Raw genomic sequence first — 23767 nt, forward strand, 5'->3', positions numbered from 1 at the left:
TAGTATCTTCTTGATTTTTTATATTCTATATTTCTATTACAGACCTTCTTTTTATTTCATATCATATAAACACCAAATCCCAGCATGCATTGCGGCTAAAACATCCAATCAGCGAGCTTAAACCATAGCTGAGGATCTTGGGTAATCGCTCGAAATGCCTACGTCTGTTTCCGGTTATTTTTATTTTGAAATTCAGTTCCTGACGGACTCCAAAAAAGCCCGAGATTATGGAATTAAACCTTTATATATACAGTCTATGAATTAAACCAATACATAAAAGCAAGGATAATTGTGTGTTATTGGTGAGTAAATAACAGTGTGTTATTTTGAAAAGAATAACAAATTACAAGGAAAAAAAGATTTAAAAAATACAGATTTCAGTATTCTGAGGCTCTGAGCCCCATTTATTTTCCTCACAGACGGCAAAAAAGTCCAAAATTATACGATTTAAAATAAAAGCAATAATTGTGGCTTGATATTGAGTAAGAACATGTTTTTATGAACCACACAGCTTCCAGTCTTCCACGACCCGACCGGAGAAAAAGACGTGCGGCAGGCACGAAACACATTACCAGTAGAAATACATTGCTTTTCAAATCGTGCTGTGCAACACGAAAAAAAGGGGGAAATCGTGTTGGTGAACACGAAATGCCATGAGACTGGGTTGTGTGTAACCAATATATATATATATATATATTAGCCAATAACCAACCAAGGTAACCCCCCCACCTTATCACCTGAACTCCTCCTAGAGCAGTGGTTCCCAACCTGGAATATAGTAAGGCAATACATGATTGTCACTAAAAGCCTTGTCTCTACATTACAATAAAATATAAAAAATAATTGATTAATTAATTTTAATAAAAATTCAAGTTAGTATTAAAGGCATAAAAAGAAAGAAATGTATAATTCTTTCTTTAATAGAAATGTTTCTGCCTGTAAAGTGTCCAAACCAGGCTTGTCTGGATAAGCGCATTTTTAAAACATAGTCATTGTCCATGCCGGCTTCAGTTGGATTATTTGTCACAGTTGCTCCGATCAGATCGGTCTCCTCCATTTTGTAGATTATTTACGACTTTTGAATCCACATAAACACATCGGCAAAATCCGGCTTACTTTGAACATGTGTTTTAAACAGTTTAATCCCTTTGTGAATTGTTTCCACTTCCATTGTTTTCCGTCCTTTAATTTCTTCATACAGCGGGAATCCAAATTATTGAATCCTGAGTCCAATAACCATCAAAGTCACTCCAATAGTGCTCCTTAATTACGCTTTCATCCTCCTTTAACAAAATACTTCACATTCATCCAGTTTGTGACCGTATTTGTAGCATTTTGAGACTTTTAAACTTTAATTACCGCTGTTCCCCCCCCCCCCCCCCTTGTGTGTGGGGGGGGGGGCGCAACTTCCAACAGGAGTCATTTGGGGGGGGCTCTTGGGAAAAAAGGTTGGGAACCACTGCCCTAGAGCCTTCTAACCTCCTTTAACCAAATATCTCTCAGAGGGGCGTGGGGAGTGGCTCCTTATTTTCATCAAGTAACAGACAGAGAATCAGCACTTTTGAAACAGAGGGGATTATGGGATGCTGCAATGCGCGATCTGTTTGGTATTTCAAGCCAAACACTTCAGAGACATGATTTGTATATATCTGAGACCTATAATATATTGAGGAAAAACCGTATAATAGGGGACCTTTAAACGTTTAAATCATCTTGACTTGCAATGGTGACTATTTTTAAAAGCCTTGTGTTGAGTCTCGAGTGCAGGTCACTAGACTATTCAGAGAAAGTGGACAGCAAAATCTCAAAGAAAGCTGTCTTTTAGTGCATCACAGATCCACAAGTGCAGCTGAGGCTATGTTGGTCAGCAAGCTGCCAAGAACAGCGTCCACAGGGAAACTTAGCCCAGTGGGACTCGCCACATAATAATAATACATTACATGTATAAAGCGCTTTTCCTGGTGCTCAAAGCGCTTGCTTACAAGCAAGTAAAACAAAAATAACAAAAAAAGTAGAAAGTGCTAAGCTAGGTGGAATAAGGGCAAGGGGTTAGTTGATTAGGAGTTGAAGGCAAGAGTGAAAAGGTGAGTTTTGAGGGATTGTTTGAATGATGTGAAAGTGTTGGCGGATCTGACGTGGCTGGGGAGGGAGTTCCAGAGTGCGGGGGAGGCTGCTGCGAAGGCCCTGTCACCCCAGGTCCGGAGCTTTGTCCGGGCTGCAGTAGGTTAGCTTCAGCAGACCTGAGGCGACGGGTGGGGGTGTGTCGTTGGATAAGGTCACAGAGGTAGGGGGGGGGCAAGGTTGTTGAGGGCTTTGAAAGTGAAAAGTAATATTTTAAAGTCAATGCGGTGTTTGATGGGGAGCCAGTGGAGGTCATGGAGGATAGGGGTGATGTGGCCGGAGCGTCGGGTGGAGGTGAGCAAGCGGGCAGCTGAGTTTTGGAGTGTGTGACCAATGACTTGTTGAAACCCTTAAACAACAGCAAGAGAAGCCAAATGTGCCATGTGTCTGTACCATCAACAAAGAGAAACACTAGACAGAAAGGACGTTTGAGGTGCCCAATGTGTAAACTCCAGAACATACTGTACTCAGAACCTCCGTCTTAGTAAGTATGTTATATCATAACGTTGATTTCTAGGCGATCAAAGAGGCCGTGCTTCATGTACATTTTCCCATCACGCTGAGGTGTGATGATCACACCACATTGTGTGAACTCGATCCCCTCGACGAGTAGGTCTTCAGGAGAAAACGGAGAGAGAGAGCAGTGTGGTGGAAGAGGAGGGAAGGGATGCGTCACTGGATTAGTGCCTGAGAATCTGCCCCAGCCTCTTCCTCCTGAGCTGCTGAGACGCCTTCAGAAAGGGCACGACAGCTCGCTGCTCGCTTCACCTCCAGCCAAGCCTTCCACATGAGCCAGCCAAGCCTTGCCTCCCCACCAGGATGAAGAAAGAAAAGAACACACGTGCTTTACTGTTTCTCCTCCTGCTTCACTCCACTTTGGGTAAGGCTCTTTTTTGTGTGTTTTCTTTGTATGTGGTTAGGACTTCTTGCCTTGCTCTTATCTGGTTAATCCTGTAACACTAAGAGGGCACGTCCCTCTTAGTGGGGACTGCTCATGCTGCTTGTACTCATCTACATTTGTGATAGTAGGCCTTTGTTGTGATAGTGGTAAGTTGGTAACATTAAATACAAATATATGCATTAAATCATGCCCCCCTTCCTCCTCCTTCTCCCTGCTTTCGGGTCCTGCCCTTTGTAGCAAGTGAGTGCATCAGTTATGTGTTGATTACATAAGCATTTATATAGGAAATTGAACAAATATATCGCCATAAAGTATATGGAGTTGCTTCTGCACAATTAACTTGCATGTTAATGTATGTTTTTTTTAAAGGGCAATTGGACTATGCTCCACATTTCTATGATTATGGACCCAGCAGTACACATGGGAACATGGCCTTGTTCAGCATCTCTGAGGATACACCAGTTGGTGAGTCTCATTTTAAATAACAGTTCTGGTTCATTTCGGTGTAATTTAACGGTGTAATATTAACATGCGTAGGTGAACGCATTCATTATCACATTGGTATTGAGGTGCCAGTGGATCCCTGTTGTGATCGTGACGTACATCAACACTTTCTGGCAAAAAACAAGTGTGGCATCATCTGACCTTATTATTAGACGTGCCATTAGGAACAAGAATGGAAACAAAGGATTTGCATGATTTGAATGAAGAAATAAATGTCATGTTTGTTTTGACATCGCTGTTTCTTTGTCGTTTTCCCCACATAGGGACACAGATATATGTTCTGAATGGCACAGATCCAGAGGACGATCCGGTGCAATATGGTCTGACTTTTGAGAAGGGCTCCAAAGAATATTTTAGGGTGGAGTCCAAGTCAGGAAACGTGACTCTAGTTCAGGAGCTCGACAGAGAGGTGGGAATGTTGATAAGTCACTTGTTTTGAAGAAACCTGCTGTAAATATGTCCCCACTGAGGCTCAAAGTGATGTTCATCTTTTCTTTGTAGACACAAGATGAGATCTCAGTGCTCGTGAGCATAACAGACGGGCGCAATAAAGTACGTTTTTAATGTTTGGTGATATATTTCTGTTAAAAGGCTATATTAAATCATGTTTTACTTTACTTTCAGGTTGTTGAGACAGTTAGAGTGTTTGTAACTGATGCAAATGATGAACCACCTGAATTTCAAAACCTGCCTTTCATCATCAACATCCCAGAGGTACAGCATATATCGAATAAACACACCCGATACAACACAATACACACAATGAATCCTTTCTACATGTCTTTCTGTGACACAAACCACCTCTTAATCTGCAAAGTGAGTTGAACAAAGCATTGAGAATCAAGTTTGTTTTTATAAAATCTCTTGTCTCTTCCCTAGGACACTGCAGCTGGGAGCAGCATCTACAGAGTCCAAGCAGTGGATAGAGATATGGGCTCAGGAGGCAGCGTCTCTTATTACCTACAGGTAAACCTACAGCTGATGCACGGTTGTGCCTTGCTAAAATGGAGTGCTAAATAGGAACATTTTGCTACTGACTTAAAACAATCCGTTCTGGTTTGTTTGTCTAAAATGTCATTAAGACAGTAGAAGCTTAGTGTGGAAATTGAAGCACTAAAGTGTTATCATGACATTGAAATATTTCCATGTAGGTCATGCTTTTATTTTGTTTTGCTCAGACTATTCCATCTACAGCATCATTCTTTGGTATTAAGTGGAAACATGTCTTTCAAAATGAAGCAGGCAAGCCTTTAGAGCAATACATTAGTTGAAATTGTCGTGTTTTTTCCTCCATGCACATGTCCTCAAGTTCATTTCTGAGTTGATTGTAAGATTTGTCTAATGACATAAAGTATAGATATGTGGCTCTAGCCTGCATCTCTGGATTTCTCTACTCCTATACCCCAGGATGCTCTTTAAAGTCTACCAACAAGTTAATCCCTTCAGCTCTCATATTGGAAAGCATGAGCCAGCATTTCTTTCACACTTGTTTTGTATTGCTGTTTTTCTACCGTTTGATTCCCTCTCCACGCACAATTATTATCTACACAGTGATACTGATAACTGGCCTGCTGTGGCCCTAACACTTGCGGGTGAGACAGCAGGTCGAGCTGACATCATGAGGGCTGTGCTGCCATGTGGAGGGAGGAAAAGGGCACTCGAATGACGAGGCAGTGTGTGCCGGGAAAGATTAATCTCATACCATAGCAGTCTGGAAACGGTTTTACTTTAGTGGATTAATTTTCAATTACATTTGAGCAAGGCACTGAAGGCTTAATAGGGGCTTACGTTTGGTTCGTGCCAACATTGGTAAGCACAGTATTTGTTACTGTTCATGTGTCAAAAGTGTGTAAAAAAAGTCAAGGTTGAAAGGAGGGAGGTCAAGGGTTAAACCTGGTTAGAAGCAAGCAGAAGAATTAGCTAGATTGCTAAATTCAGTTGAAAATGTACTGTCTACTGTTAACACTGTGTGGCTTTATACATCATCAGAGCTCAGCTGTTGCCAAGTTTACCATCGACGGGCACAGCGGGGTCCTGAGAGTCAAACCTGGGGAGACTTTGGACTACGAGAACACGCCCACGCACTTTGTGACCGTGGTTGCAAAGGTGAGAGGTCACGCATGACTCCCTAAAAACATGTTCACACTGTGAGCAGCAGCTTGGATGAGCAATAACTTTTAGATTCCTCCATGTTGTTAGTTTGCCTTTTTCAAAATCAACATCAAGCAGGGAAAAGGGATGAAGAGTTTATCAATGACCCCAACACCATTTCTCCGAGAGCTTTCCTTTAAACAAGTTTAATCTGAAAACCAACATGTTGAAATGGACTGAGATTAACCTCTGCAGTGCTTTGCACATTAAACAATTGGCAGGAAAGTAAAAGCAGCTCGGTTGGGGGCCTAAGGTCATGGAAAGTGCAGTCACCACTATGCTTTCTCCAACATTTTTGCTGAATTGCAACAGTGTCAGTATGTGAAATAAATGGAAGTCTTGTGGTAGAAGTCTTGTGGTAGAGCTCCCAGTGTGAGTGACCTGACATGTAATCCCTCCATTGCTAGAAATCAAACACTGGTTATTGTTCTAGCCTTAAATCCACTGTGTGTGGATGTGGAATAACATTGGCAACTTTTTAAATAAAGTTTAATAGATTACAAATCAGTTACTAAGAGGTTAAACCTATGATAAAATATCTAAATATGTAATGTTGATAAAGCAATCAAATACATCAATATAGTCAGTTTAACATACTACTGTAATTAATAAAACACAATGCCGCATTTTGTCCTAGCAGAAAAATGAGTCTATGCATCCATTGTTCTTTGTGTAGTGCTGGTGGTGTTAATTGTACTTTGTAATAGCCAAGAAAAACTAACCATTTCAAGCTAGACATCTATTTACTTGTGGAGGCTTGTAATCATAGAATAAAAAAAAATAGGGAAATACAATCATGTAAAACAAACCCTCTGTATATCATTTATCCCAAAAATACTTCAATATCTCATATTACGTACGGAGATCACATAAAGGTTCAATCGAACATTGTGCATGTTCATTATTCTGTATTATAATTTGCCTTAGATAAAAGAACAATCCAAAATTATTGTATTCTTTCTCACTGTTTGTCGTATCAGGATGGAGGGGGAAAGTACAAGGGGAAGCACCAGGTTTTGACCTCCACTGCCACCATGACCATCAATGTGCTCGATGTGCAGGACATGCCTCCGTCCTTCGTAGGAACCCCTTACTTTGGCTACGTCTACGAAGTCTCAATTGCTGTGAGTTTTTCTCATATTCATCACCCACCAGTGATGAGGATCGGGGCGCTGATTTAGTAAATAAGACTAATACATATTCTTTCTTCCAGGGTTCTGAGATTTTCACTGTGTACGCTAAAGATGGAGATCAAGGCAACCCGAATCCGATACATTATTCCATTATGAACGGTTAGAACAATACATTAGAAAAACGATCTTCTCTTATTTTTTCAGTCTTTTTATCAGACACATTATTAACAAGATGTCTGTTATCACCTTTCAGGCAGTGATAGTGTCTTTGACATAAACAGCACCAGTGGATGCATCACCCTGACAACTAATCCAAATCTGCTGTCAAAGGAATTATATGAAATAATAGTCAAGGTAATACCGTTTTTTTTTAAAAAGTGAAACACCTTAAATTAATTGAATCTACTCTTATTAGTATTAAATGCATTTAACCTTTTTAAACCTAGGCATCTGAGTTAGGACCAGACAATCGGCTGCAGGAATACGACGTTACCTTGGTGACGGTCCGGGTGGTGGATCTCAACAACCATCCTCCAACTTTTTACGGAGAGAACGGACCTCAGATTAAGTTTGAGGTCACCATGTACGAGCATCCTCCTGCAGGGGAGATCCTCCGAGGCTTCAAGATCACCGTCAATGACTCAGATCAGGTACAAATTTCCCTTAGGATTTATTTAAATCCTTCCTCTGGATCTATTGGTCTGTGTGTTCCTGCTGTACTTCAACTAATTGTAGGACTTTTGCTAAAATGGTTCACTTTCTTTCACCACCAATATTTGGGTTAGGTGAATCTGGTGAATCTTCTATATTGACTTTGCTCTTCATGGTTTTTAAATTATTGCTGTCTAACTTCCTTTGCAGGGAGCTAACGCCAAGTTCAGACTGAGGCTGGTGGGGCCGAGTCGAGTGCTGCGAGTCGTTCCCCAGACGGTCCTCAATGAAGCGCAGGTGACCATCATTGTGGAAGACACATCTGGCATCGACTATGAAAAGGGACCAACCCTTTCTTTCAAGGTTTGACTTTATATATATGACCACATACTGTATTATTGAACAAATATGTATTCTGTGGCTGCAGCTAATTTTTATCTGCCCCTCTTTCAAGTGTTTTGGCTGTATTTTAAATTGATTAGTTCCTTTGCTTAAAACCAAAGATGATGTCTTCAAATTGACAGTTTTCTCTGAACAACATCCACCTAACCCAATGATGTTCATAAAGAAGGATGTACAGTTTGATAGCTTCCAGCTTCATAAATAGCTTTATGAATTATCAGTTTGGTTAGCTGTTAATCTTAAAACAATAACAAGCCACTAAGACTTGTTATTTATTATGGTAGCAAAGCATCTGCGATTATTCGTGAAATATTTGTGTGGGAATTATTTTTTGATTCCGACATCACCCTTAAATGTTGAAAACTGTTATATGAGCCTTTCAGCATCACAGAACTGCAAGTTTTATGTGTCAACAAACAAATTGATAAATTAGATTTCAGCACTGATTTCTTCCCACTCTGTATGTTTCTCTGCAGCTGCTGGCGGTGGAGATCGACACGCCTGAGCGGTTCAGTGCAACAGCTGACATAGTGATCAACCTGCTGGACACCAACGACAACGTCCCCAAATTCACGTCCGAGTATTACATCACCAGAGTCGCTGAGAACTCACCTGGAGGCTCCAGCGTTGTGTCTGTGACAGTGAGTCAATCACAATTACACTCTGATTTAACCTGAACAACCTGAACAAAGTGATTACATAATCCATCATGCTCCAATACATGCATATTACTCGATGCAGTTCATTAGATGAAAGCAGGTTGTTGGCAGACGGTTTATTTACGGAAATATTGGCACACGTGTCTCTTCCTTTCCATTATACTGCAACCAGGCGACATGTCAAAGGCTTAATTTTGCCTCAAGGTTAATCATGCTGACCTATACCTCCCTCCCCGCCCACCACAGGAAGCAACTTATAGTGTGCCCACCCCCCTCGCATGAGCTTAAGACCCTAGCTGGCTATCCACTTGCCAGCAGCATTCAAATGAACACTAACTGAACAACCTTCATCACCTTGGTTTAAGTTTTTGCTTCCCAATTTAGATAATTTGAATACATTTTCATCCGATTATTATGTAACATACGTGCAGTTTTCATTATATACTAAATGTGCCATAAGTATTTGGTTTTTAATCTCTGTTCTGTCCTGTCCAACAGGCAAATGATCCAGATTCAGGGCCCTGGGGTGAAATCAAATACACGATTTATGGATCAGGATCAGATTTGTAAGTGAAAACCTGTCACTTCTGCCAGTTTAGGTTTGACCTGATCGGATATTTAACTCTTGCACTTCCGCAGAGCACATTTCAAGGATTTAAAAGTTGTTTTTTAATGTATATACAACTCAATACTGCTGGTGTTTTGTAAGCTCGGCCAGCAGGACACGCAGTCTTGATTCATCGTTGTTGTTTTGAAAGAAGAGGTAAGCAGGGAAACAGTTTGATTGGCCCCTCTGCAGCACTAACAGCTCACTCTAAAATGTCTGCAAGATGCTGGCTAATCTCCTAATTGGATTGGAGGGTTAAAAATAGGCAGCCTGGTCTGTCTCATAAAGAGAGAGCCAATTAACATGCAAGGTGACAGCTGGAGCTACATCAACGGCAGCATGCTGCAAGGAAAGTGAGAATTTATGCTCCTCTGCAGGCGAGTTAAAATAATTGTGTGAAAGTTATCAGTTTCGAGGCAACTTGTGATTTTTCACAGTGGAAAATTAGACAGAAAAAGTGACTGAATGAAATGGCATTACATCTGGTGTTGAATAAGATAGCTCTCTGAAAACACAAACCTAAGCCAGTACTGTGCATGCATATGTTATGTGAATGATTATGTATTGTTATGTTGGCAAAATACTTTGCTTGTAGAAAAACAACTACATATTCAGGACAACGAAACACAACATTATTGTCGGAGATAGCGTCAATCTTTATTCCTATCTAAGACTTTTTTGATCATTAGAGAGGGAAGTCATATGTTAAAGGATCATGGCAAACAGACAAAGAAGGTAGAAAACATACAAATAAATGTAACTCATTATAATGAATCATTTGAAATGAAGGAATTTAAATATAACATTCATAAGCTATAAACAACACAGAACCTTAGACACATTAGAGGATAATAATTCACTGTGTGTTCATGATTTCTATGAGGATTGGGGATGTTTTGACAACATGTTTCCGGCGAGAAAGGATCTGCTTTTTTTTTATCGTACTTTCAAAGTGAGTCATGTGGAGCTTCACACGATGTCATCGGCTGTGAATTTGAGACGCCTTAGTTAACACCTGGCTCGTGTTTGACTCAGAATGACTCATACACTGTCTGAACGTCTCTGATCCTGCAGGTTCTCCATCCACCCGGGGACAGGCCTCATCTCCACGCAGCCCTGGACCAGCCTGGACGCAGAGGTCAGGTCCAAATACAACTTCTACGTCAAGGCTGAAGATTCGGAGGGGAAGTACAGCTTGGCGGAAACCTTTGTCACGGTGCTCGACATAAACGACCACTCTCCATCGTTTGATGAAAAACTCCTGGAAAAGACCATGATAATTGGTACACCAGTCAAAGTGGAGGTATATAATGTCAAAGCATTTCCCCCCTTTACTCGTAATCGATAAGGCACTAGCTGTGTGTGGTCCTGCTGACATTTAAACAACATTGTATGGAAGTCCAGGAGTGCCAATTTTAAAGCTAAATAATACAAAAATAATAATACAAAAATTACATTGAAAGGACTGATTTTAATGAACAGTTACCTTTTGATGTCATGGATTAGCAATTGTACTTAACTATGAGACCTTCATGTTATTTATACTACATGTATGCCATTTTTTGGTATACTATGACTATAATATGACTTCATATTACTTTTTCATGGCATTCACAATTATAATTTTTTGTATTGTTGTATGTTGTTTTGACTAGTTAATACTAGTACAGTAGGTTATCATATATACGTGTAAGTTAAGTGTATAGCTTATGTGATTGGTTAGTATTTCAAGTGGTAAAGTGCTCTTAAAATGTATGGAAAGGGTCTTAAAAAAGGTCTTAAAATGTATTCATTTTAAATCAAGGATTCCTGTCCTTATGAAATACACTGTACATCACCTTCATCCCAATACTCTTGTAGGCTTGCTTTGTGATTTGCAAAACACATTTCCATTAAGTACATTGATTTGAAACTGGCAGCCTAACAATTTGATGTTATTTCTGCTACTTTCTCTAGGCAGTGGATGAAGATGCAGAGTCTCCGAACAACGTCATCGAGTACTCCATCATGACGGCAGATCCCGACAACGCGTTTGACATCAATGCAGACACAGGAGAGATCCAGCTGAAGCCGTACATCAAGTCCATGGAGATTGTGCAGAACATCACCAAGCAGAAGGACTGCAAGTGGTCTCTGGTGGTCCAGGCCAGGGACCGAGGCTCTCCATCCTTCAGCACAACGGCCGTGGTCAACATCGATATCACTGAGGCGGTAAGGCTGGTTCTGACGCGCAGCATGCTATCAGCGCTTTCTATTGCAAGCTTTAGGCAGCTTGAGCTGTAGATTCAGCTGTTTAACATATGGTAATAGGCATTGTTGTCATGCTACACATATGCTATTTCATCATCATTGTTTCAGCCAATCATCCTTCATTGATCTCATATTCTTTAAAGGAAAATGCTGATAATTTTGTGGCTGTCATAATTAGCATCAAGTCCTACGAAGAGACCAAAACCAACAATGGTGAAAAATATCAAAAAATGCTGAAATATAATAAAACAGCAGCATTATCCTATAACTGGTTCAGTCATTTACATTATTCCATGCATTACTTTATGTTGTTACCATTCCTTCACTCTGCATGATGGCTGACTCCCTGTCTTTGGTGTTGTTTCTGTTTTCTGTATCGTGCTTTTCAGATCAAAGGCCGAGTTATTTCATACTTCATGGGCCTCAGCAAGCGTCCGCTGACTGTTTTTGGAATTTGTCTCAGCATTGTCACTTCCCTCATTTTACTAACAACCTGCATATCCACAATCCTGTACTGTGACTCAGTGAAACGGTCCAGAATCAACCCAGAGAGTAACTATATCAAAGTGGTGCGCAGAATTAAGTGATAGGATATATGAAAGCTTTGAGATAGCTATATATTTTGAATCGGTTATGTTGTGTAAAGGAGTACTGGAGCGTTTTTGAAGGATTAATATAACAATAAACTTATTTTTTCTTTAACCTTTTTTATTAGTTTTTTTTTTGGTAAATATTCCAAATTGATGGAAAATTAGATTTTTACACAATTGTTTAAAATGTTTTTTTCTAGTGCATGACTCAGACTCTAAGGCTTTTCAAGTGACAAAGACGAGCTCTTTTCTTTGGATTTAATCCTGGATTCTATGTCCATTTGTCTCAAACAAACATGCACTTCATTTCATTCTGACCTCATGAGCTTTTATCATTCTTACTCAGCCCTCATACGTCACATGCCAAAGAGAAACCCTAATGCATCGCACTGCCAGACGCATTCCCAACACCTAGTGTTAGCATAGTTAGCTCTGCACTAGCCGTCCTGTGCTGAGGACAGGAGGAAGACAGGGGTGAGTTTGGGAGCATCACTTTGTTGATAGACTTGTTGTTTGGTCTTCCTCTATCAGTGCTTTGTGCATCCATCTCATGCTTGCATGCTTTGAACAAATGCTCAGTTAACGCTTGGATTCTGTCCTTTGGACTTGATTAAAACATTTGTTTTATTTTGCTCTTTCACAGACTCCTCTCAAGGGGCCTATGGCGGCCTTTTTAATGAAAAGTAGGGACAATCCAATGAGAGCTCTAGGCATGGTAATTGTTGTCATTAGCTTATTGGTAGGGGTGACTGTCTTGATCTCTACAGTTATGTACATGCGCAACTTAAAGTCAAACAGGATCCTGCCAGCACGGCGCATCATTAAGAGGCGAACCAGGAACCAGAAGCCCTGGATCTTCAAACCACCTGTTGTCAAATTCAATAACCCTGATGAGTTGCTCATAGTCAACCAAGATAGAAAAACCAACAGCCCCCGAATGAGGCCTCCACCCCCCTGCGCTCCTCCGCCCCCGTGTGTAACACGGTCCAATGAGAGGCCTTGGGCGGTCCCGACAGTATCTGGTGTGCTGGCATCGAAAGGCTCCATGAAAAAAGCTAAATATTGCCAGCTCAAAGAGGGAAATTTCAGCTCTGCTTTGGTGTCAGAGCTTAAAATGAGGCTTGAGCAGAAAATCGTTGAGAGCAACCAAAGTAATTATTAGCTTTGTCAAACAAGCGCCCAGTTTGAGGTGCTGTAACTACTGTCACTCTCTACTGCCCGGAAGTTGTCTCCGGCATGTGATGATCTATTAGGGTGGGCCTACCTGTAGATCATTCATGACTGAATGGTAAGAGAAGTGTAACAAGAAGATTTACAGATATTTACGTCTTGAGATGAAGTATTAAACAAGTGGGCATCATCAGTCTCAAGAGAGCTGTAGTGTGTGTCTGGTAGTGGGACATAACTCACCACACTGCCATCTTGAGGAAGATGTAATCGTCTCAACAGTAAGAAGCACCAGGAAGAGGATTACTTAGACTCAATCTGTATACATTAGTTGCATCTCTCTCTGAAAAGATTAATTGATTGTGTTTTAAACACAGATTTAGGATTTAACTGAAAAAAATCCTTGAACTTTTTTTTTTCTTGCTCACTAGAGCGTGCAGCTGAACGACACGGTCAGAAATGACACTGCTTCTTATTAAGTGCTAAATGACCTGTTTGTTCATGTTTTAACTGTTTTACATCAGTTGTCTGAAAGCTGAGAGGTTGCTATTTTGTATGATTACAATGTGCCACTGTAGGTTTTCAAAGTAAACAGCTAACAATGTAATGTTATTCTTTTGAGTGTTTAATTCTAGAAAGATGCTTTTATATAAATGACATTTGAAATGTACATATATATGACAAGATACAAATATGTCTCTGTTGTATCTTGCAGCAATACATAACATACAAGTAAATCGTACAAATTAAACCATCCAACTTCACAAGATTTAAGAATAGATAACTATGTACATAACATGCTTGGGCATTTCTTTTGTATACTGTATAGAAATAAAAAGTCTACGTTGAACATTTAGGTATTACTTTCCATGTTTCTCTTCAATGCCTTCAAAGGTAGGCAAATAAAATACATTTAATTGCTGTAACCCATACCTTGTATCTGACTATATCTTTCATTTTAAATATCTTGAAGATAAACAGTATATATCTTCACTATAAATAACACTTGCCTGGTCCTTTGAAGTAACATTTGTACCGTCTTTGTACTGTCTTGATTTTGAATAAATATTTAAAAAATGATTTGGTCTGTGCTCCATTTTGTCCCCAGGCTATATTAGTTTTTAATATGTTTTAATTAATTTAAAGTAGAAACAAAACATTTAGAAACAACAGATCTCACACATGGGTGATATTTACATGTGAGGGGCCGTCTGGGGCTCAGCATGTAGTAGTATGTAGTATGTTGAAGAAAGTCAACATGTAGTATAGTCATGACTATAAAGAATATAGTATACAAAGATATGAAGAAAAGTCATCATGTAGTATTTATATAAAGATTATAAAAAATAATAGTGTAGTTTGTTGAAAAATTCATAGTATAGTATCCCAAAAAACAACAACATAGTATGTTGAGTACTTTGAAAAATAAGTCATAGTTCAAAATGTGGAAGAAATCATAAATAACTACATAGCAGATATCAGTCAGTGTATACTATTTTCAAATAAAACTCAAAGTATAGTACCTCGAATAAAAGTCTTATCATAGTATATCTAAAATATCAGAAAAAACGAAATAGTATACTATGTCAAAAATATGAGAAAACAGTCAGTGTTTAGTATTTTGAAAGAAAAGTCATAGTATAGTATCTCGAACATTTCAGAAAAAACAACATAGTATAGTATGTCGGAAAAAAAGTCATAGTATAGTACGTCGAAAGAAAAGTCATAGTATAGTATCTCGAACATTTCAGAAAAAACAACATAGTATAGTATGTCGGAAAAAAAGTCATAGTATAGTACGTCGAAAGAAAAGTCATAGTTTAGTATGTCGAAAAAAATCAAAGTATGGTATCTTGAAAATATCATGAAAAGATTATAGTATAATGAAAATATGAAAAAAGTCAAAAATATAATGAAAAAAGTCATTGTATTGAACAAAAATCATGGTATAGTATGTCAAAAAATACATAAAAAGTAATGGCATTGTTAAGTGTATTCTCAGTGTATAGTAAAAAAAAAACAATCATAGTATAAAACGTAGAAGAAATCTAAAAAACGATATAGTATAGTATGTCAAAAATATCTGAAAAGACTACATAGCATATATCAGTGAGTTACGTACTACACTATTTTTAAATTAAAAGTCATAGTATAGTACGTCAAAAATATTAGAAAAAATGTCAGTGTATAGTATGTCAAATTGTATTAATTTAAGTAGTAGATTTTTTTAATTAGACTGAAAAATGAATAGGCAATTTAAAAAAAGACCCTCTATATGCCTACAATTGATACAGAGAGACACAGTGGGCTCGGAGCTGTCATTACATGGAAATATCATGTCCTGCTGACTAGGATTCAGAGAGAAAATCGCTTTAATCTGCTTACGAGTGTATGTATAAATGCACGGGAAAACACAGCTTATATAAAAAAAATCTGAGTATGTCTGAGCATTTGTCTCTGACTTCCCTTTAATCCAAACAGCATTTCATTCCATTACAAGACATCAAATCTGGAATCCAAAAGAAACACAATGAAAAAGGATTTATTTATTTTTTATATCAAGTGAATTGAAACCTCCTGAGCCAAAACAAACAATTACATTTGAGTTTGAGGGAGTTAAAATGTACATAATATCGATTTTTACACGTTTTACATTTAGCATATTTTTTCATTTAGTATCAAAACTACAGAAATATCAAATGCATTTTATCACAAAGTTCTTTCTGTACAGTACATGTATATTAACACAGATATTAACAAACTCTCCTTATAATAAGGAAGAAAGGCATCCCCACTTTGAGCTATTAGCTTGAGATATATATATATATTTCCAGAATGAGTCAACTTAAAATAGCCCGATTGTGCCTGTTATGTGTTAGTGTTACAATTCAGTCGCAGAGTTTTCCGACAAATAAAAACCCTGCAAATAAAAAAACATCTCAAAGAATATGCAAGGTTTCAAACTTATCATTGATCTTGATTCAAGAATTCTCAAAGTGTGTTTGTGTTTTTTCATCCAGATGTTTGAAAGAGATGTTGAGAATTATGAAGCTACCTTTACAACAGCAGTAATCTTTGTTAAATGATCCTAGTTTTTAAGATTACGGTATTTTTCCGGAAAACCGAATGCTCAGCCCTGTGACTCAACCAGCAACATGATACATTAGAAGGAAGCACACTGACATTATTTACAAATACACATCTATGTACAGTTTTAGATTTAGATTCTAGTAGAGCTGAGCTGCACTTCCTCCTTTGCACCTGTCCTCAGACTTCCGCCTCTTTTTCGGCTTTTCTTCCGAGTCCTTGCACAGGCCTTCATCGCTGGCTGCCTGCAGGCTGTCAAAGGTCCCCTGCCTCTCTGTCGCCTGGAGGTTTCCCCCATGCAGCCTGCGCTTCTTCCACAGATTCACGCAGCGATCGAAGCAGCTGAACCTGGCCTCCGTGGTGCAGGCGAACATGCCCACTGGTACTGCCAACACCATGGCGCATACAATGACGATAATGTGGATGAGCCTCTCTCTTTGCTCCAGCTCACTGATGTCACTTCCTGTCACAAATACAAAGCACTGGCCTTCCTTTGGCTTGTGGTTCTTTAAGGTCACGCACACCTCGTACTTGGTGACAGGAAGCAGGTCGTTGAGGCTGTAGGTGTTGATGCCGGGGCCGATATAGATCATCTCCTTCTTGGGTAAATCATATTTACCAAAGTGGATGGTGAACCAGGTTTCTGCTAGGTTGTCTGTTTCTGCGTGCCACTCGAGGGTGATACCGTAAACTGTCTGCTTGGCAATGCGGATGTCAATGTTGGAATTCTCATCGGACGACACCATGGGAACAGGTGGAGGGAGAAGAGCAGAGGAGTTGAAGGGGCTGATATTAACCGTGATGGCGACAGAGGAGTTGCCAATGAAATTGTTGGCAGTGCAGGTCCTTGGTCTGCCAGGTGAAGAGAGGGGATCACCAGCTCTGAGGTGATGGTCTCCTCGTCTGTGTTGGTCTCTGTGGCTGCAAGGAGAAACCATAGAGTCAGAGGTTTGTTTACATGCGATATAGACATAGTAAGGTAACCCTGAAACGGTATTGTTCCTGAATCTTTTCATTATAGATGCAGCCTGAGTTTGACATACATCACACTAAGTTCTCCGGGAGCAGGTTCACAACAGTTTAATGGATGGTAGTAATAAAAAATCAATCTTACCCGCAAATCCTCTTATAATCTTCAGACTGTACATCCACTTAATGGTTGGACCTGGCCTGGCCTTTACTAAGCATGTGAGCGTTGCATTTGCTCCGAGAGGTAAAGTGATGTTAGTCTCTGGGGCAGAGGCCACTGGCTTCATGCATGTTTTTAACTGGATCTCATGGAAGAACTTGTCAGCTTTGGAGGCGGGGCCTGAGCACATCAAATAAGAGTTCATGAGAATGATGGGAGGGCTGACCGCCCTGATGAATTCAACAAAGCCTTTGAGACGACAATCGCACAACCAGGGGTTGTCATGCAGTGCCAAAACCACATTTGAGACCACGCCTTCTTTCCCCCATGTTTTTTCTGCAGTTTGGTAAAGAGGCCAATTAATGAAGACATCTTTTGATATCACACTAAGCTGATTGAAGGATAAATCCAAGTAGGTCAGTGCAGGTAAATGTCTCAGAGCGTGTTCGGGCAGGACATCCAGTCGATTGTGCTTCAGGTCCAAAATCTTCAGTTTTGGCGTGTCCTGAAACGCTGTCCATGTTACTGAAGTCAGCTTGTTCCCTTGCAGCCGGAGCTCGGTCAGGTTTGCCAGCCCATCCAGACTTTTAACGTTCATCAAGGTGATCTCATTAAAATTTAGCCAGAGGAACTCCAAGGCACTAACTTTAGAGAAAGATCCCCGCGGTAACTCGGTCAGGTGGCAGTTTTCAATTCGGATTTTAGAGAAATCATGTGGGATGTTGTCTGGGATTCGTCCCATGGAGGTTTCCATACATAGTAAAGACCTAGAATGGAAAAGTGGGATATTTGTAGACAATTAAAGTGTTTATTTTGTATATCTACTCATGGACATGCACCATTTGTGCAAATTGTAAGATATTGTTCACAAAGAGCTTGGTAACTGGTAGCATTGAAAACAATGGGGTTAACACATAACCTACTTTAAGAGATTGTATAGTTTCAATGTTCACCTACCTTCCCAAGTTGTCATCTGTGCAAGAGCAACCGGTCAAACAAGTTGATGATCCAGAGGTGAAAAGATAAAATACCAAAGTGATACGTAATGCGACACCAAAGTTGTCCATATTCCCGGAGGAGCATGTGAAATAGGCCGGTGAGGGCAGGACAAGGGCGGCGTGGAAGAAAGCCTATTACTTTAATCTTCATTGACGTAACACTTAAGACACAGAGTGACATGTGAGACACACAGGAGACAGGAAAGGTATAGCAATAGTACACCTTGTCTGGAAAACATCGTCAGATTAGCTCAAAAGAAGGACAACACAATATGTTCAATCAAAATTGCTTAGCACCAGTGTATTTAATGTATTTGTCCCCTACCAAAGCACAGGCATTGACAGGAGGGCCATTAAGCGGGCCGGAGCCGGTCAGGCTTAGCTGCACGGAGAGGGAGGGCCGCACAGAGATAGAGAGACAGATGTCTGGAGAGGACTGTAATATGACCTCTCTAATCTGAACACTGGTTATCTCTCAGGTTGTTAAATCAGCATAAAAAACAAGTGTGAAAACAGACAACATCTATAGTCCTTGAGTTTCCTACATATCCATGTTCTTTATTGCCGCGCATGCTAGTTTAGCAGACAAATACATTAATCCGCTATTGGTAATGTCAGCAATCTCCATATTATCATACACATTTTAAGTTAAGTATTGATAATTGTGTTTGTTTACGTGCATGGCAGTTCAATTCATCCAGAGACAATTGCCAATTTTCTTGAAATAATGCTATCGAGCTAGTTCTGATTAAGGGAATTTGATTCCGGATTTTTTGTTAACTTATCTACACATCTTTATATTCTAGGCTTTCAAGTTAAATTCATTACACCTAAATCTTTTTCAGAGAATGCAGGTGTGGTTGATGCTTCACATGTTAACAGGCCTAAACAAAGCTCGCTAGCTGCTCTGAGAGCTATGCTAACAGGTCTAATGTTTACCGTCTTAGTTTAGCATGTAAGCATGTGCTACTTAGCCATGAACACAAAATTAGTGCTTAGTGACTTTGGCTGTACCATACTTTAGCATTTAATGTCCCTTTAGTTAGCTATATGCATTATGCAACGTGCCAGCAAGCTAATTTTTGCTTCAGTCAAGAAGATGAATATTGCTCTATTAAAAATCTATATTTTGCGAAGAAAGAAAAAACTTGGGAGCATACATCAATATGAAAAATGTTTATTTTTATATAGTACATTCATGTATATAGACATTTATTTTTGGTCACAAATATTTACACATTATAAAATGTACAATATTTTAGGTTTTTTGACCCAACATTAAACCTGGCACATTAACGAACTTACATAGAAAATACACTTATAACTGCTGCTTCATCATCTCTCTAAATACTTAGTTTTTAAAACAGATTTTAACACAATGCAGAAGTTACATTTTGGAAAACTTGAAATTATTTGATTTCAGAAAGTTAAGGGCAACATTTTCCTCTGCAAAAAAAAACTTTAAAAGTGCATGATGAATACAAAAAAAAGTTATTTATTACAAACATACTGTACACAACATGTAAATGAACCGTGTCACTGTGTTTATTTTCCCTTTTTCGTGGTCCACCAAATGAATGGTTGTTTTTATTCCTACAAGGCTTTAAAACAACTCCATACATCCAATCAGTGTCCGCTGTCCTCAGTCTTTCAAGTCTCTGAGCACAGCAGTAATCTATTCCCATCGTAAACCATTAGAAAACAAAGTGCATCATCTAGAAGTTGAGGCATTTGTTTGGTTTTAGCAGAAGTACTCGTTAGGTGGCCCCTCGTTCCTGGCTGTGGACTCGGAGTCAACGCTGGACCTCGCTGAGAGCAACCTGTTGGATTCATCAGGGTTCATCCTGGTCAGATACTCGCCCTCCACCCCTTTACCTTTGGCCCCGGGGCCCAGGGTCTCAAATGTCACGTATGAGTCCTGAATTTCTTTGGACTCTCGCCCCAGCAGCTTTTTGCAGCGCTTTTTTAACGCCCCGCAGCACACGATCAGTGTCAGGGGGACAGCGATCACACATGCCACTGTTATCACCACCACATTAATGAGCTTCTGAGTGCCGCTAGCACTGGCTGCTTCATCTGTTGAGAAGATTACACACTGCTCCTTTTTCGGGATCAGGCCCTTGACGCAAACACAAGCAATGTACTTTGTTTTAGGCACAAGACTGGCAATGGTGATTCGGTTCTTCCCGGCGGCTACGTTCAGCCGACGCATGTCTCTCTCGCCAAATACAGCATAAAGGACGCTGAATTCTGTGATGTTTGTGGCTGTAGGGGCTCGCCAGTTCAAAGAGACAGTATGGTCCGTGTCGCCAATCACTTTCACCGAGCGTACTACCCTTTTCTCCGGAACTTGCTGTAAGGATGAGGCATTGGCTGCTAGGTTGCTCAGAGCGGCCACCGGTTTCTGAGGGTCTGCTGCCTTGCCTTTACCCTTAGAAGCACCATCAGAGATGCTGTAGCTCTCAATCTCATACTTCCCAGTGACTCCTTTGCTATTTAGAGGTTCGATTATGGGCCGAGCAGCAGTGGTGGTTGGTGGAGGAACGTATCTGGCAATAAGTTTCTCCTGGTATGCCGCTCTTCCCATGCCCCCAGGTTTCTTCCCTCTTGTTTTCTTGGAGACAGCAGCAATCGATTCCTCCGACTGAATGGAATCTGTGATCACCAAAGAGATAATGGCATCTGCAGTGCCCACGAAGTTCGTTGCTTTGCACACATATTTCCCAGAATCTCTGTAGGCGACTGCAGGGACACTCAGAATCGACCATATGATGCCCTCCTTCGAAATCTCTTCCTGAACTGTATAATACAAAGGGCAGACGATCAGTGATTAGTTAAATAGATTAGCACAAAAAGAACAGCTTTAATCTCATTGACACTTTCACTATCAACAGAAATAGATAATGTTCTATTCTAAGCACATCTGGAAGTAGATCAGCAGAACTTACTGGTGCCGTTCATCTTCTTGCCATCAGCGCGGCTCCAGGACAGCTCGGGAATGGGGACTCCAACTGTGCCACAGCGCAGCAGGACGTTGTTGCCCAGTGACGAGCGTACACGAGCCACGGCCGTGTGCACCCGTGGGCCCTGACACCTCTGCAGCTCTGCCTCAGTGAAAAGAACCCCTGACAAACTCTCTGGATCAGCGCACCGCAGCCTGGTGTCGATGAGAGCAACAGATGATGATGGAGATTTCTGAAACTGGACAAGATCGTACAGTCGGCAGTCACACATCCACGGATTGTCATGGAGACCTGCAGGGGAAATCAAGTGACAAACAGCAGTCAGTAAAACAAAAAGGGTTCTGTCACCATAGTCCAGTACATTTTCCTAAGCACAACAAAAACAAGTAATACCAGGACCAAGTACATGTGGCTGTTTTTTTAAATGAAAACATTCATCGTCATTACGACATGACACACATAATTAGACTAATCCATAATTTAGCTTTAAATGCTTCTAATGTCAAAGAAGTGGTCGTCATGCAAGGCAGCTTAAAAATAATAAGTTCTTGTGTCCCAATATGTCACCGCTTGATCCTCACCAAGAATTAGTTTAGAGGAATCTGCTTCCTGGGATGGCTTCACACTCAGCCACAATGTGAGAACTTCAGAGGGAACTGTGTTAAGAGTGTTGCTGGATAAATCCAGATAGGTGAGATTCTTTATGTAAATAGTGGCATCGGCTGGGATGGCGGAGATCTTGTTGTTGTGTAAGTCCAGGAGCCTCAGGGTTGGCATGTCAGTCAGAGACTCCCAGGGGAAGGAGGTCAGAGAGTTGCCATCTAGCCGGAGCTCATCCAGGTTGTACAGACCCCGGAAACTGTCCGCATTCAGGGAATTCAGTGAATTAAAAGACATCCACAAAAACTCCAGGTTGTTGAGGTAGTGGAAGTTGTCACTTGAAATCCGTGTGATTGCTGTCTTTTCAATTCGCAGCTTCGATGTGTCACTGGGAAAATTTGGAGGAACCACAGTGATCTCTGGGTCATTGCAAAGTACACTCCTGCAGAAAATAACACAAATATAATCAATGAAATGTTCAGTTAGGAGGAACTAAATCAATGCTTCTTTAAAATTGGAGGGGTTTGCTGCAGTGGATTTAATAATACAAAATATATATTTTCAGCCTTCATTTTGGATTTAAAATAACACAGTTCTGCAGATATTTGAGAAAAACGTAGTAACCTATTGTTCAGTAACAAGCAAAGGAGATTAAAGGGCCACTCCAAGTTAATCCTCCATTATACAGAGTGACAGGACAGAAGAAGGCTTCCGTGAAAATCACTTTGGCACGCACTAAAGAATAAAACATGTAGGGCCTACTGAGAGTTAAATCCAACGACAATAATGCTTAATTTAATAAATTGACATATTTACCTTGCTTTTGATCCGTCGCTTAATTTGTGGTAGAAGCAGCTGCATTGTGCAGGACATGAACTGCACAGCAAAGGGAGACAAACTAAAGCCAGACAAAAAGCAGCAGTAAAATGTCGACTCATTTTTACTCCTGCAAGCTACAAAAGGCTAAGCAGCTAAACTACAATTAAAAAAGGCGCTACAGCTCGCGGTTAACGGGGCATGGGATGCATCGTGGTGGATTGCAGGCTCACAGCTCCATACGACTGGTCTGAATCCTGAGATAAAAAGGATAGGCAGGGATTAGTGAAGGGACTTGGGTTATTTGCAATCACACGATAAGGCTATTGCTTCCTGAACGCTGATAGGCTGCACCGTTTTTACTTTTATTCTCTGAAAAATACTTTCCAATAGTTGATTGGATGGTTTATTGTAGATACGTAAAACTGTAAATAAAGTGGAAGCTGCAGGTAGATACAACTCTATCTGCATATAGTTGACCTTTTATTGGATAATTGAAACAATTTATTTTGTCAGATAGAATCATTTAAAAAGACGAATTCCTAGACACAAATGAAATATATATATTTTTTTGAGTAAACACTATTAAAGTGATGGGACTCTTACCTCAAAGTAGGACACAACTCTGATATGAAAACCCAGGAATGTTTTACAGTTTCAGGACATGTTCATCTTTTGTTGGCATGTTAGCCTGTACTAAAATAATGGCTGTTTATTTACGTGGTGCATTAATAATGTTTAATACATGCAGACAGGTTGAATCAGCATTCAGAAAATGTGCAATACACGACCACTAGATGGCAGTGGAGAGTTTCTGCAGGCACCTACTGTGTTGTGTTACTCACTTTCTTTATATTAATCCCAAACTTTAAACAAGAACAAATATATCACTATGTAACCATATGCAGTTGATCACTGAGTTTAAATCAATATAAAATAAACCATGCTTTTTAGTAGTGTAAAATGTAATCATGTGAGAATATTCTTGCATTATTATTTATTTATGATGCTGTATTATGTTATTATCATTTGCATTAA

The 23767-nt window shown here is 40.0% G+C and overlaps 3 protein-coding genes across 4 annotated transcripts; 1 reads left to right on the plus strand and 2 right to left on the minus strand.

Annotated features, from left to right (window-relative positions):
• The first annotated feature begins 2751 nt into the window (after window positions 1-2751).
• LOC117544839 (cadherin-related family member 1) lies at window positions 2752-14216 on the plus strand. 2 transcript variants are annotated; one of them, XM_034214317.1, is made up of 18 exons: window positions 2752-3001; window positions 3260-3262; window positions 3392-3487; window positions 3790-3935; window positions 4028-4078; window positions 4151-4240; window positions 4406-4492; window positions 5516-5632; window positions 6658-6801; window positions 6891-6969; window positions 7064-7164; window positions 7257-7460; window positions 7672-7824; window positions 8340-8504; window positions 9021-9088; window positions 10204-10432; window positions 11086-11340; window positions 12613-14216. In XM_034214317.1, exons 1-18 carry the CDS (start codon window positions 2941-2943, stop codon window positions 13129-13131), a joined length of 2568 nt encoding a protein of 855 aa, XP_034070208.1. In that variant the 5' UTR covers window positions 2752-2940; the 3' UTR covers window positions 13132-14216. The 2 variants fall into 2 exon arrangements, with proteins under 2 accessions (XP_034070208.1, XP_034070215.1); XM_034214324.1 differs by lacking the exon at window positions 3260-3262.
• Window positions 14217-15932: 1716 nt separating this feature from the next.
• Window positions 15933-18445, minus strand: LOC117544985 (leucine-rich repeat, immunoglobulin-like domain and transmembrane domain-containing protein 2). The gene is given in 4 exon segments (XM_034214604.1): window positions 15933-17067; window positions 17070-17144; window positions 17338-18119; window positions 18310-18445. Coding segments are annotated over 4 exon segments (1671 nt in total). The 5' UTR covers window positions 18420-18445; the 3' UTR covers window positions 15933-16363.
• A 1646-nt stretch (window positions 18446-20091) lies between these two features.
• lrit1b (leucine-rich repeat, immunoglobulin-like and transmembrane domains 1b) lies at window positions 20092-22851 on the minus strand. The gene is made up of 4 exons (XM_034214629.1): window positions 22730-22851; window positions 21895-22355; window positions 21299-21604; window positions 20092-21149 (listed from the first exon to the last, which is right to left on the minus strand). Exons 1-4 carry the CDS (start codon window positions 22849-22851, stop codon window positions 20092-20094), a joined length of 1947 nt encoding a protein of 648 aa, XP_034070520.1.
• Between the last annotated feature and the right edge of the window lie 916 nt (window positions 22852-23767).

This window comes from Gymnodraco acuticeps, unplaced genomic scaffold (assembly GCF_902827175.1).
Source record: "Gymnodraco acuticeps unplaced genomic scaffold, fGymAcu1.1, whole genome shotgun sequence".
Taxonomy (NCBI): domain Eukaryota; kingdom Metazoa; phylum Chordata; class Actinopteri; order Perciformes; family Bathydraconidae; genus Gymnodraco; species Gymnodraco acuticeps.

Coding starts and splice junctions, on each gene's coding strand:
- LOC117544839 (XM_034214317.1), top strand. CDS start 2,941: ATGAAGAAAGAAAAGAACACACGTGCTTTACTGTTTCTCCTCCTGCTT. Junction 8,505..9,020: donor CCAGCGTTGTGTCTGTGACA/GTGAGTCAATCA, acceptor CCTGTCCAACAG/GCAAATGATCCAGATTCAGG. Junction 9,089..10,203: donor TATGGATCAGGATCAGATTT/GTAAGTGAAAAC, acceptor CTGATCCTGCAG/GTTCTCCATCCACCCGGGGA.
- lrit1b (XM_034214629.1), bottom strand. CDS start 22,851: ATGAGTCGACATTTTACTGCTGCTTTTTGTCTGGCTTTAGTTTGTCTC. Junction 22,356..22,729: donor AGCGACGGATCAAAAGCAAG/GTAAATATGTCA, acceptor TATTTTCTGCAG/GAGTGTACTTTGCAATGACC. Junction 21,150..21,298: donor CAAGAAGATGAACGGCACCA/GTAAGTTCTGCT, acceptor TGTATTATACAG/TTCAGGAAGAGATTTCGAAG.